The following is a 12,604-nucleotide window of genomic DNA, read 5'->3' on the forward strand; positions in this document are numbered from 1 at the left end:
AAAGGAGGACTAAAAGGAGATTAAGAGCAGAGCTGGTTAGGATGAGGGGAATCTTTGTAGAGGAGGCAAGCTTTGAAGGATAGGTGGGGTTTTGGGATGAGGAAATATGGAAGGAAATGAAGGAACACAGGCATCTAATTATAGATAATAAGGATTTGGAAAGCATTAGTAGAATGATAGGCAGGAGAATTATTGTAACAATGGAGGGATGGGGACTGATGAAATAAACATAATCTGGTTAATTGAAAGTTTATTGAGCTGACCATCCCCAGGGTTCTAAATTACAGTATTTATATATTTTGGCAGGCACTCAGTTAATTTTTGAGGTCGACTCACACACACACAAAATGTGATGTGAGAAATTTTCTCAAAAGTGAGACATGGGAGATAGCATTATAATGTTTAAAAAAATTTATAACAGCAGAAGGAAATTTGATAGGAACACAGTGCTTATCTGTATTGATCGTGGACTTAAACCTGAGACCAAGATGTGTTATGAGACCAAGTCTGTTTAAAGTTAATGTTGTGTTTCCTTTTGAAGGTAATGCTGATCTCTCTCTTGGCCGGAGGTGTTGGTCTAAACCTGACTGGAGGAAACCATCTCTTTCTTTTGGACATGCACTGGTAATGATTCCGGATTTGTCCTGAGTTGTCACACCACAGCAAGGAGGCCAGTGGGCTACAGGGGCAGCAGGAACTGACTTCCTATGTTGATTGCTGTGTTCGTATTGTGGAGATGCCTCGCTTTGTATCTGTCTATAGATACAGATCTAAGCAGGGTAGAGGGCTAGTTGACTCCCCTGAATTCCTGAGCTAGCAAGCCTTCAAATGACTACTCAAAATAGTTCATTCATGTTATTGTTAATCTAACATCTGTTTCCATGGAAACTAGGAGCATAGCTTTTCCTCATGGCTAATAGTTAACGTTGCTCATTTTTACCTCTTGTCCAGAATACTGTATTTCAGACATACTTGTTGGGGTCCAAGGAAATTTCAACCTTCGAAAAGAGGAAGAAGCATTACTCCAAAAAGAAAAGGAATAGGGATTTTCTAATTATGTTAGAAATATACTTAATACCTCACCCTTGGATTCATGTATGTACTGTTAATACCAGGAGTACAACCACATCTTTTGCGGCCACAAAATGAATGAGTTAGTGTGTTGCTAACAGAAAATCTCATAATTAGTACTAGTTTCTGGTTTTCCGGTTATGCCAATCAAGGATTGCTGCACCAGGCACTGTTGCTGGGGATTGTCATTGGTCTAGTTCTCCAGACAGCCCAGATTGGTACAAATAGGTCAACCTGTTATCATCTTCTGGGAGAATGGGTTTAGTTCTTACTTGGGACTCCTCTATACACGTGAGTGAGGAACGCATACTAGGAATCATGCTTTTTTTTTTTTTTTTTTTTTTTCCTCAAAGCTTTATTTGTGGACACTGAAACTTACATTTTGTAAGCTGAGAAACTAATTTGGAGTTACAATGGGAATCAATAAAGAAGGAAACAAATTAAGTCTCCTTTATTGAATCACAGAATATCAAAGTTGAAAAAGGTAGCTATTCAAGATCATTAGCTGGCCCTTCAGTTTCCAAGTAGCAGTCTGAAGCCTGGAGGGCTGAGGTTAAAGAACTTGCCCAAGGACATCTAGCTACCTAGAGACCAGACCTGAGTTTTAGTTTCATCTCTGTTACTTAGAGTTGTCAACTGATGATAGCGATAAGAGCTGTTATGAACACTCTGACCCTAGTTTCTCACTAGAAACTAGCCAAGAAGGTATCTGGCACCAGCTTGTCTTAGGCCAGTATAACCTAGGACAGGGGTCGACAGATTTTTTTTTCTTTGAGGCTTTGCAGGCCACATAGGTCTCTGTCACATGATGTGTGTGTTTTGTTTTGCTTTGCTTTCTTTTCTTAAATCCGTTTAAAAATGTAACAATAATTTTCAGCTACAAAAACAAGCTATGGACTGGATGTGGCCCCTGGTCCATAGTTTGCCACTTCTGATCTAGTATGTCGGTTCCTTTGAGCTTTACCTGTCTTCTAACAGGAATCCGTCACTTGAAGATCAAGCTTGTGACCGAATTTACCGAGTAGGGCAGCAGAAAGATGTTGTCATACACAGGTAAGTAATGGTCCCCAGGACCCAGGACCCTTCTCAACTTGTACTTTGTGAAAGTCTTTCTTTGTTAGGTAGTGTCTTAATAGAATTTAAAGTATTTGGTGATGACTTTACTAGTGATGCTCCTGAGGCATACCCTCAGGCAAACCACAGTCAGGGAAAAAACGAGCAGTTTGGGGTAAGCTTGAAGTTGGTCACTGCAAAAGAAGAGCAAGTTTGTGTATATGGTGAGGGCAGTCCATGAAAGGACGCTCCTCTCTTTTATTTTTCTTTTTAACTTTTATTTTGACATAATTTCAGACACACAGAAAAGGTACAAGAATAGTACCAAAAAGTTCCCACATATTATGTGTGCATGTGGGTAGGAACATTTTTCTGGACCACTTGAGAACAAGTCGTAGACCTGATGCTCCTTTGTCCCTAAGTACTTAAGTGTACATTTCTTAAAATTAAGGGAATTCTCTTACATAACCCCAACAAAATGATCAAAAGCAGGTTATTAAAGTTAACAAAACACTATTATCTGATCTACAGATATTTTCAATCTCACTTATCCCAGTGATGTCCTTCACAGCAAAAAAGAATCCCGGATTCTGGTAGCATGCAGTTGTCATAAGTTTGTCTCCTTTGATCTGGAACAGTACCCCAGTCTTTGTGTTTTATGACATTGACATTTTGATGAGCATGAGCCAGTTATTTTGCAAAATGTCCTCTATTTTGGGCCCCCTTGTCTTTAAAAACAACAAAACCTGCCTTAATGCTGCCAATCCCCTCTCACAATGGCCCTGTTTTTCGCCTTCCTTTTCATGACCAGGTTTCCTGAAGAATTAGGAATCACTGCCTATTTTTACTTGATGACTTCCCATTCATTCCTCAACCTTTGCAAACTGGTTTTTACTCCTGTTGCTGCACTGAAATTGCTCTTGTTAAGGGGCACCAATGACTTCCAGACTTTGCCAAATATAGTGATTATGACAGTCTTCCTATGCTCTCTTCTCTGCTTATTCTGTACATTCTTTCCTTTACAAATTCCATGCACTCCAGTAAGTCCAAAATTCATATCTTTAGTTCCAAGGTCTCCTAAACTTCAGATCTGACTATCGCAGTCCCTGCTAAATATCTGAATCCGAGTGTCCACATACTCATCTGCTATCCTTTCTTTTATTCATTGTTCATTTGAGCATTCAGCCCATAAAACATACCTTTTGAGCACCCACTATGTAGCAAGTATAATAACATGTTTCAGGTATTCAAATGTTACAAATCAAAATTGATTTTCTCTTCCTATTACCTCAAATCTGCTATTCTTCTGTAGTCACTGTCTTTGTGAATAGTATCACTCTTTATCTAATTATATCTAGCCAGAAACTAGACTCCCACCTTTCTTGCTTTTCCATGCACCAAGTCCTTTAGTTGTATTTTCTAAATATTTCTGATAACCATTTCTTCCTTCGCATGCCCACTGCCAGGTCACCCCTTCCCACTCCGCTGAATTCTGTCCTCTGCATCACCACCAAAGGGCTCTTCCTAACTAATCAGTCTGATTGTGTCATCCACTTCTCATATTCTTCGGTAGCTCTCACCTCCTATCGGATCAAATCAAAATGTCTTAGCATGACATACACCGCCACCCGTGATCTGGCCCTGCCAGCCTCTTGAGCCTTTGCCATTTTGGACAACATGGTGAATGTGAACTTCCTCCAATACACCATGCTCTGAAACTCAGCCATGGTTTTGCACATGTTCCCATTCCCTGGGGTGCTCTCCTCACTGCTCTCTCTGGCAAACCCTTGCCCATCATACAAGTCTCATATTAAGAGTTAACTCTTTAATGGAGCCTTCCCTGACTACTCTGGACACATTTCCTTTTCTTCCTTTTGCACACGGCACATACTTCCATTATAGCACTTAACCAGGTCATATTATTATTGTTGTTTATTTTCATGTTTGTCTCGCTTGTGTCCTGCTCCAGAGAAAGACCGTATTCATCTCTCCATCCCCACACCTAGCATAGTGTAGTGAGTGCTTAATCAATACTTTTGAATGAGTGAATTAATGACAACAGTGCCATTTACTTGGTTTGAAAACCCTGTTTTTAGTGTGAATTCACTAAAAAGTAGATACTCTACTTAAACTAGCAGAAATTTGATAACCTTTGAGGCCTTATGGACTTACCAAGGTAGAACTTTTCAGGTGAAAGTGGATCTCTATACTTTTTTGGATTGTGGTATCTTTTGCTTATTCTGAGTTTTTTCAATTCCCTCAGCTTCACAAAGTATTAGACTGTCAGTGTGAGCCACATCCTTTCAAAGGGACATATATCTAGTCAAGGTTGTTTGGATCCCTCAAACAGGGTTCTTAACTGGACCTAAGAAGACTTAAAGGAAGAAATCTCATTAAAAACTGAAGCATAATGAAAGTTTGAATGTATTATTAGATGTGCTGCTTTGGGTTTTGATAGTTTGCTTATTTTTTTTTGTTTCTGTTTTTTAGATTTGTTTGTGAGGGAACAGTAGAAGAAAAGATCTTACAGCTCCAAGAAAAAAAGAAAGATTTGGCCAAACAAGTTCTATCAGGGTCTGGAGAATCTGTCACCAAGCTCACCTTGGCTGACCTCAGAGTCCTTTTTGGCATCTAACCTCCCATGGATAAGGGCTCAGAATAGCACCATTGCTGGTTTGTATTAGGATCTGGGAATAACAACCTAATCATGAGCCTTGAACTCTGTTCTTTGCATTTCAATTTCACCATCAAGCCTTTCACCTTCCTCAAAATGAGGCATAATCTTATCCCCAGAATTGAAAAGGGGTTATGTTAGCCAATTAGTTAACCAATTATGTTAATACGTCAATTTATTTAATGAGTGGTATGGAAACCATTTGATTTTTTTAGATAAAAGAAAATATTTTAGAGTTGGATGATTTTGGAAAACAACTCTTGCAGAATTGTACATAAGCTTCAGTAAAGTTCAAAAAGCGGGCCAGGTGTGGTGGCTCATGCCTGTATTCCCAACACTTTGGGAGGCCGAGGCACGAGGATGGCCTGAAGCCAGTAGTTCAAGACCAGCCTGGGCAACACAGTAAGACCCCATCTCTATGAAGAATAAATAAATGAGCTAGGCGTGGTAGAGCACACCTGTAGTTCTAGCTACTTGGGAGGCTGAGGCAGGAGGTTTTCTTGAGCCCAGGAGGTGGAGGCTGCAGTGAGCTGTGATTGTACCACTGTATCCCAGCCTGGGTAATATAGTGAGACCCTGTCTCAAAAAAAAAGAAAAAAAGCTCAAAAAGTTCTGTGTTGCCTATCTCTTCTTAGTTGATGATGGGAGAACCACTGTTACTACCTTCTGTAACACAGGCGCCATCCTATCTCTTCATCTCTTCTTGCCAGTGATGTTGCTCCTGTAACCATCTTTTTGTGGGTGGAGCAGAGTTGATCCCTGCAGCCACCCTGCAACCAGCCATCTCTGCAGTTCTCTCAGTGCAGGCAGTTCTTCCTCTCAGACTGAAGGTCAAGGAGATGCTTTGTACATGAACAGATGTTGAGTATCTGTATCATTGTATTGTTTAGTGTCAGTGTATCATTTAGTGTTGTATATCACTCAGTCATTTAATATTGGTTATCACCATATCGTTTAGTATCATTTGGTTCATTGTATCATTTAGTATTTCTGTTATATCATTTCTATTATATGTAGCATTTGTATAATATTTGTGTCATTTTTAATAGTATTTGTATTTTTACAAATTTACAGTATTTGTAGCATCTAGTATCGTTTCATTTAGTATTTGGTATAATCTAATAAATACTAATCCAGTCCGATACTAATCCAATCCAATACTAGTAATACTATTGGTACAATCCAATACTAATAATACTAACAGTAGTATTGATACAATCTAATAAATAATGTGTTTGACAGTGTAGCAGAAATAATGCTATGTGTTCATCAAACCCATTTCCTTTTCCTCCTGGGCACCCAGAGAGACTGTATTTCCATCTTGGCTGCAGTTTGACGGGGTCCGTATCAATGGACTGTGGAGAGAAGTGATGTAAGTCACTTCTAGGCTGCCCTCTACCACTTTTCAAAAGATCATTCATGCTGTTTCTTCCCTCCTCAGCCTATGGGATGCAAAGGAACTGATGGAAGATTACAAGGCCCTAGGGAAGGTGAAGCCACTAGCTCAGCAGTTCTTAGCCTAGTTTTTGGCCATCAGCCCTTCTATTAGACTAGTAAAGCCTCAGTCCCGGGATAGCTTCCCCATGTGCACTTCCCCCCTCGCACCAGCTCACCTACACTGGACTATGACATGATCAAGGAATCTTTTTTTTAAGCTACTGAGATTTTTGTGTTGTTTATATAGCAGTTTGTACCCTAATATAAACACTTGAGATTTTATACTTCAGGAAACTATTCAGATTTCCTTCTTCTCATTAGCAATTATTCCAAAAACACTTACTCTGCTAATTTCTGCTAGAAAGAATCACAGTTCTTACATAGAAACATTTCTCTCCCTTGAGTTGGGAAACAAGAGCCTGTGTTAACCCAGTCACAGTGTGGACTGAGGCATTCGGAGCCTGTTTAAGCAGAGGTTTTATATAAGGACAAGATCTAAAGGCTTACAAAGGTAAAGACAATGGCCTGGTTGGAAGAATTCTAGTCTAGAACTGAGACTTGACTCTAGTTCTAGGCTCATCTTAGCTGGGTGTGTAACGTTGAAAAAAATTGGCCGAATGCAGTGGCTCATGCCTGTCATCCCAGCACTTTGGGAGGCCGAGGCAGGCGGATCATGAGGTCAAGAGATCAAGACCATCCTGGCCAACATGGTGAAACCCTGTCTCTACTAAAAATACAAAAATTAGCTGGGCGTGGTGGCACGTGCCTGTAGTTCCAGCTACTGGGGAGGATGAGGCAGGAGAATTGCTTGAACCTGGGAGGCGGAGGTTGCAGTGAGCTGAGATCGCGCCACTGCATTCCAGCCTGGTGACAGAGTGAGACTCCGTCTCAAAATCAGTCAGTCAATCAATCAATCCTCACTTTCTCTACATTGTGATTTCCTCATTTGTAAGGCGGGCAGTTTTCAGAACTTAGCAGCAACAAGGTTTCTGATAAGAAGCAAAGGAAGTAATATTGCCTTTTTGAAGTTTTGCTATAAGATCGACACACCAAGGTAAAGATTGAGTCACTTGAGAAGCAGTGGCTCCCAGGCCAGCAAGAATGTACAAACCTGGCTCTGCCATTTGCTGATTGAAATTAGGCAAGTTGCAGATTCCTTGGACATCTCAATCCTTTCATTTGTAAAATGTGTGGATTATCATGTATCTCATGCTCCACTGGGAATATCATAGCAAATATATATACTATAACATGTTTGACCAGATAGATCAGTAATGTCAACTAGAAGGTGTTGGACGAACATTGTCAGTCTCCAGTCAAGCACTGTTTAGGGGAGAGGAATTCTTTCAGGCTCAAGCATTCTGGCTTTTAGTTTGGAGAGGGATGCAGGGATTGTAACCTACAATCTTCAGATATTGAGGCATTGACAAGTAGTCTACTGCAAGGTGGATGCCTCCTGGTATTTTAAAACAGCTTCTCTAATTTCCCTTGTTATTGTACGCAAGCAAAGCAATCTAGTTATGTCTTGGGTAGGTGTTCTCATAGCTGTAAGATGCTATTGATTTGATGTGGATGCAGAAAGAAATGGAACCACTGCCTTAGTGGGATGGAATATACCAAACATGCATTCTTAAATCCTAGTGCTGGGATGGAAATGTCTCATGAATTAACGGAAGTGGCATTCTGGTATTAATATATCTTACCTCAGGCTCATATTCATTTTAGTGTAAATCAGTTTCTTAAAGTCTAGGTATGACAGGGTGGGTCATTGTACCTTCTAGCGATGGACAGCATCCCACAACATAGTGGTCTAACTGAAGTGCTGCACTGAGTCCTGCCTGTCAACCAGCCTTCCTTCATGTCACACTACTGCTGCTAGATTTGCTTTTTACACCTGCCTGTTGCACCTGATTTGGTCATGGATGATATGAGGTAATAAATGCTTTGAAAACCATGAAGGGCCACACAAGTGCTAGTGTTATTGCTGTGGGACAAGGTCTGGGAATATGAGAACCAGCAGCAGCACGGGTGCAGCTGAGAGCCAGATGGTGAACGTCTGTCACCAAAGTGCAACATTCCTGAGCACCGGATTTACAAGGTATTTCTTACTCGACAGAACTGACTTCATGGAAGGTTTGTAGTTTGACTTTGCCTTAGCCATGCTGATCAAATAGGAGTGTGGTGCATGCCACAGCTGGGCAGAGTCCTGGGCCCTTCAACAACCTCGTCAGTGACTCCCATTGCAGGCCCACTGCAGTGGCTCACAGCTGTAATCCCAGCATTTGGGAGGCCGAGGCAGACAGATCACTTGAGGCCAGGAGTTTGAGACCAGCCTGGCCAACATGGCAAAACCATCTCTACTAAAAATACAAAAGTTAGCCAGGCATGATGTTGGGCACCTGTAATCTTGGGAGGCTGAGGCAGGAGAATCACTTGAACCCAGGAGGCGGAGGTTGCAGTGAGCTAAGATCACACCACTGCACTCCAGCCTGGGCCACAGAGGGAGGCTCTGTCTCAAAAAAAAAAAAAAAAATTCTCTTTATGGGAGGTGACTTATTTCTCTAGCAATCCTGTGAGTGATTTAGCATGGCAATTCATGAACACTGAGTTATTTCTTTGCTCTGATTGTCTTTTGCTCAATGAAATGGCTTTTAGTAGGGCTCAAAGGTGAAGCCAGATTCTCCTGCACTAATAGGATAAGCATGGAGACACCAGTGCTCAGTGTGGCCTCTGGTTGTCTGAAATTTCGCTATTGACTATAATACCTTGAAAGAATTAGGTTTCCAAAGTGGGATATTGTACTGCTGTTTGTTATATAGCATTTAGCCTTAGGAAAAGGGCAGGAAAAATTTAAAAGCACATCCGTAGGCACAAAGAATTATACTAGAAATTCAGAATTCCTAGACATATGACCTAGACTAAAATGTTTTCATAACAAAATGAAACCAAGGTCATTTATAGTACAAAGTACCACAGAAGTCAGTAGTTAGGGGATGGAGATAGATATGGAAAAAGCAGAAGAAAAAAAAAGCAAAACCCAGCCTAACCCCCAGGGAGGGAAGAGGGGAGACAGACAGGCAGCTACACAATGTTTCTACTATCTTGAGTTCTTTTTTCCCAGATTCCATAGCTAAATCCAAATGTATTAATAGGTAGAGACTACATAAGAAAGGAAGGATGAGACTATTTTGCTTATTCATACAGTAATTCAGAAATGTATATTGCACACTTTCTGTATGCCAGGCACTCCTGGGCACTGGAAATACAAAAGCAAGCAAAACTGAAAAACTATCCTGTCCTCCTGAGGCTTAGCATCTAAGGGAGACAGGCATTAATCAAATAACCCCACGTGGCTGTGAAGCAGCCATGATGCTGAGTGAGTGCTACAAGAGACGACTGTGCAGCTGGGAGGGCTTATAACAGGATTGGAGCTAGTCAGGGAAGAGCTGAGGAAGTGATGAAAGAATGGAAATCAATATGTAGGAGCTAAGAAGGCAGAGTGAGATGCCTCTTCCTATACTGTATCCTGCTTCTAATGAGCATCCACTTCACTGAACCACCTCTTCATGGAGCCAAACCTACCACACAGGGATACATTCTCTAGAGGAAAGTTGAGCAACTGTTGCATTTTGGACATTAGAATATGGGTGGGCTGACAGGTATGTGTATGTTTATTATCCAAGACAGCCAAAGTGTTTATCCTGTTGCAACATCCCAGGGGACAGAGGCTCTTATTTGTGACTCTTTTTTCTTACCTGCAACACCAGAGGCATAAGTTACATCATAATGCTGCATCTTGTTGATGCTTCAATGCTCACAATTCAAAGGTGATTTCTGAAGCACTTTGTTACGCTGGGGACAGCTACTCAATCCTCCCACTCTTTTTTTGCCTCACCTTGGAGTCTTGGGCTCTGTTGATCACTGACTCTGCCAGGTCTTTCAGCAGGCAAGACAGCTCAGTTAAATTGGGTTTGGACTCCACTGTAGTGCATGCATGAGACAGTGCCCCGATCCCCAACACCCACACACAAACTTGAAGTATTTGTAACAGAATTGTTACCATTAATATTGCTTAAAGGCTAACACATTAGCCAGAACCTAGACGTCTTATGGAAATTTTCTACTGCAATGTTACTTCATCTACATAAAGTTGTCCAATCACTGAAACCACCTCCAACTGAAATAAATGGTAAGCTTTTTGTTCTCAATTCTGAAATCGGATTCATTACAAGGCACATGGGGAAAGATGATATAATAAACAGGCTTCTTCATGGCAAGCAGTTCCCTAGATGAGGTAACTGGAAAATTCAAGGCTGGTCTCTCAGGTGCATATAATTTATCCAACAGGCTTGAGATAAGACTGCTGCTTTTCCAAGTGGTATTTGTTTAAATGACAAATACTGAGGTTTGGGAGAAGGGAAGTCTGGCTTATAAAACAGATACCAAGGAGATCCAAACTAAAAATTCTACCAATTAGATCTTTATTCACTGATCATAATATGAAGTCTCTACTATCTGCCAGGAACTGTCCTACATGGGGACAGAATGGTAGTTTAAAAATATCAAATCCCTGCCCTCATACAGCTTACAATCTAGCATGAGAGGGCAGACAACAAACAGAACATACGTATGTTGGCCTGTAATCCCAGCACTTCGAGAGGCTCGAGATGGCCAGGAGTTTCTGAGACCAGCCTGGGCAACATGGCAAAACCCCATCTCTACAAAAAATGCAAAAAATTCACCGGGCATGGTGGGGTGCGCCTATGGTTCCACCTACTTCGGTGGCTGAGGTGGGAGAATCACTTGAACCTCGGGAGGCAGAGGCTGCAGTGAGCCAAGACCGTGCCACTGCACTCCAGCCTCAGCAACAGAGAGACAGAGATCCTGTCTCCAAAAAAAAAATACAAACCACAAAACATATACATATATGTGAGATGGCGATGAAACTGGGCAACTCTGGGGTGGGAAGTTGCTATTTTGTACAGAGTAGTTAATAGGGTGATATTGGACACTGGAGTGGGAACTTGAGAGGAACATGAACCATGAAGGTATCTGTGAAAAAAGCATTTCAGATGGAGGGGCAGTGATTCAGGCCCCAAGACAGTGCATGGAGAGTTTGAGGAGCACCAGGCAGGCCAGTTTGGCTGGAACAGGGTGATGGAGGCGGATGGGTGGGCAGTAAGAGCAGGGATCCAGATCATGTGGGGTCTTACATGCTGATGTAAAGGCTTGCTTTTCTGAGATGCGAGGCCAATGGACAGTGGTGAGCAGAAGAGTGACATGAGCTGACATGTTTTAAAAGATTTCTCTGATATTGGGTGGTCAAAAAAGATAAAGGTTGGGAATTGAACACTGGATTCTGTAACCTGGAGTTTACCGGTAACCTTGACAACAGCTATTTCAGTGGAGTCTTGAGGATGACTGACTGACTGGATTAGATCTTACTGAGAATGGGAGGGAAACTAGAGATACCAAACAACAATTCTTTTGAGGTCCTTTTAAAGAGGAGCAGAAAAGGGGGGAAGTTGCTAAAGTGGGTTGTGAAATTCTTCTTGAAAACTCAGCCCTAACACCCAATGCGACTCTATTTGGAGAAAGAACCTTTAAGGAGGTGATTAAGGTTAAATGACCTCATGTGGGTGGGGTCCTAATCCAATAGGTCTGGTGTCCTTATATGAAGAGATACCAGGAGCACATGCACACAGGAGAAAGGCCATGTGAAAACAGAGGGCTGCCATCTGCAAGCCAAGGACAGAGTCCTCACCAAAAAACAACCCTGCCAGCACCTAGATTTTGGACTTCCAGACTCCAGAACCGTGAGAAAACTAGTTTCTGTTGTTTAATCCACCCAGTCCGTGGTATTGTTATGGCAGCCCTAGCCAACTAATACAAAAGGGAAACTTGTATTTGAAGAGGGAATATTGTACCATATTTATTTTCTGAAGTAAGCAATCTGGTAGAGGGGGAAATTACTGAAGCAATGTTCTCGGGCAATAGCTACAGAATGGGATTTAGTACACGGGATAGAAGTTGGCTCTTGATAGGAATTTGGATAGATGTGTACATGTGGTAGGGAGGTTAGGGAAATTCTCCTCTGAATCCTTTTATATTCTTGGTGAAATAGGAAGCAAGGTCATAAGTACAGAGTAGAGGTGGGGTAGAAATTGGAGTTTGAGGGGAAGAAAGTATGAATTGTCTAGAAGCATGGGAGAATAAATGGACTGGGGAGATGTTTCAGGTTATCGGGCAATGCTAAGGCCCACTGAAATTAGTGGTCATAAATGTAAAGTGAGGCTAGTCATCACGCTTTTTTTTTTTTTTTTTTTTTTTTTTAAGGATCATTCAGTTGGGTTAGATGGAAAGCTGGAT

At 41.5% G+C, this 12,604-nt stretch overlaps 1 protein-coding gene across 2 annotated transcripts in view; it reads left to right on the top strand.

Annotated features, from left to right (window-relative positions):
* Nucleotides 1-5,815, top strand: part of TTF2 (transcription termination factor, RNA polymerase II) — a 56,860-nt gene extending 51,045 nt beyond the window's left edge. Inside the window, exons 21-24 of one of the 2 annotated variants that reach the window (XM_012000843.1) lie at nucleotides 542-624; nucleotides 2,050-2,124; nucleotides 4,615-4,797; nucleotides 5,434-5,815. In XM_012000843.1, coding sequence (XP_011856233.1) covers nucleotides 542-624; nucleotides 2,050-2,124; nucleotides 4,615-4,759 — 303 coding nt within the window. In that variant the 3' untranslated portion in view covers nucleotides 4,760-4,797; nucleotides 5,434-5,815. Of the gene's footprint in view, nucleotides 1-541; nucleotides 625-2,049; nucleotides 2,125-4,614; nucleotides 4,844-5,433 lie in introns of those variants that run through there. The other variant, XM_012000841.1, reaches the window with a different exon arrangement.
* The last annotated feature ends 6,789 nt before the right edge of the window (nucleotides 5,816-12,604 follow it).

This window comes from Mandrillus leucophaeus, unplaced genomic scaffold (assembly GCF_000951045.1).
Source record: "Mandrillus leucophaeus isolate KB7577 unplaced genomic scaffold, Mleu.le_1.0 Scaffold64, whole genome shotgun sequence".
NCBI lineage: Eukaryota > Metazoa > Chordata > Mammalia > Primates > Cercopithecidae > Mandrillus > Mandrillus leucophaeus.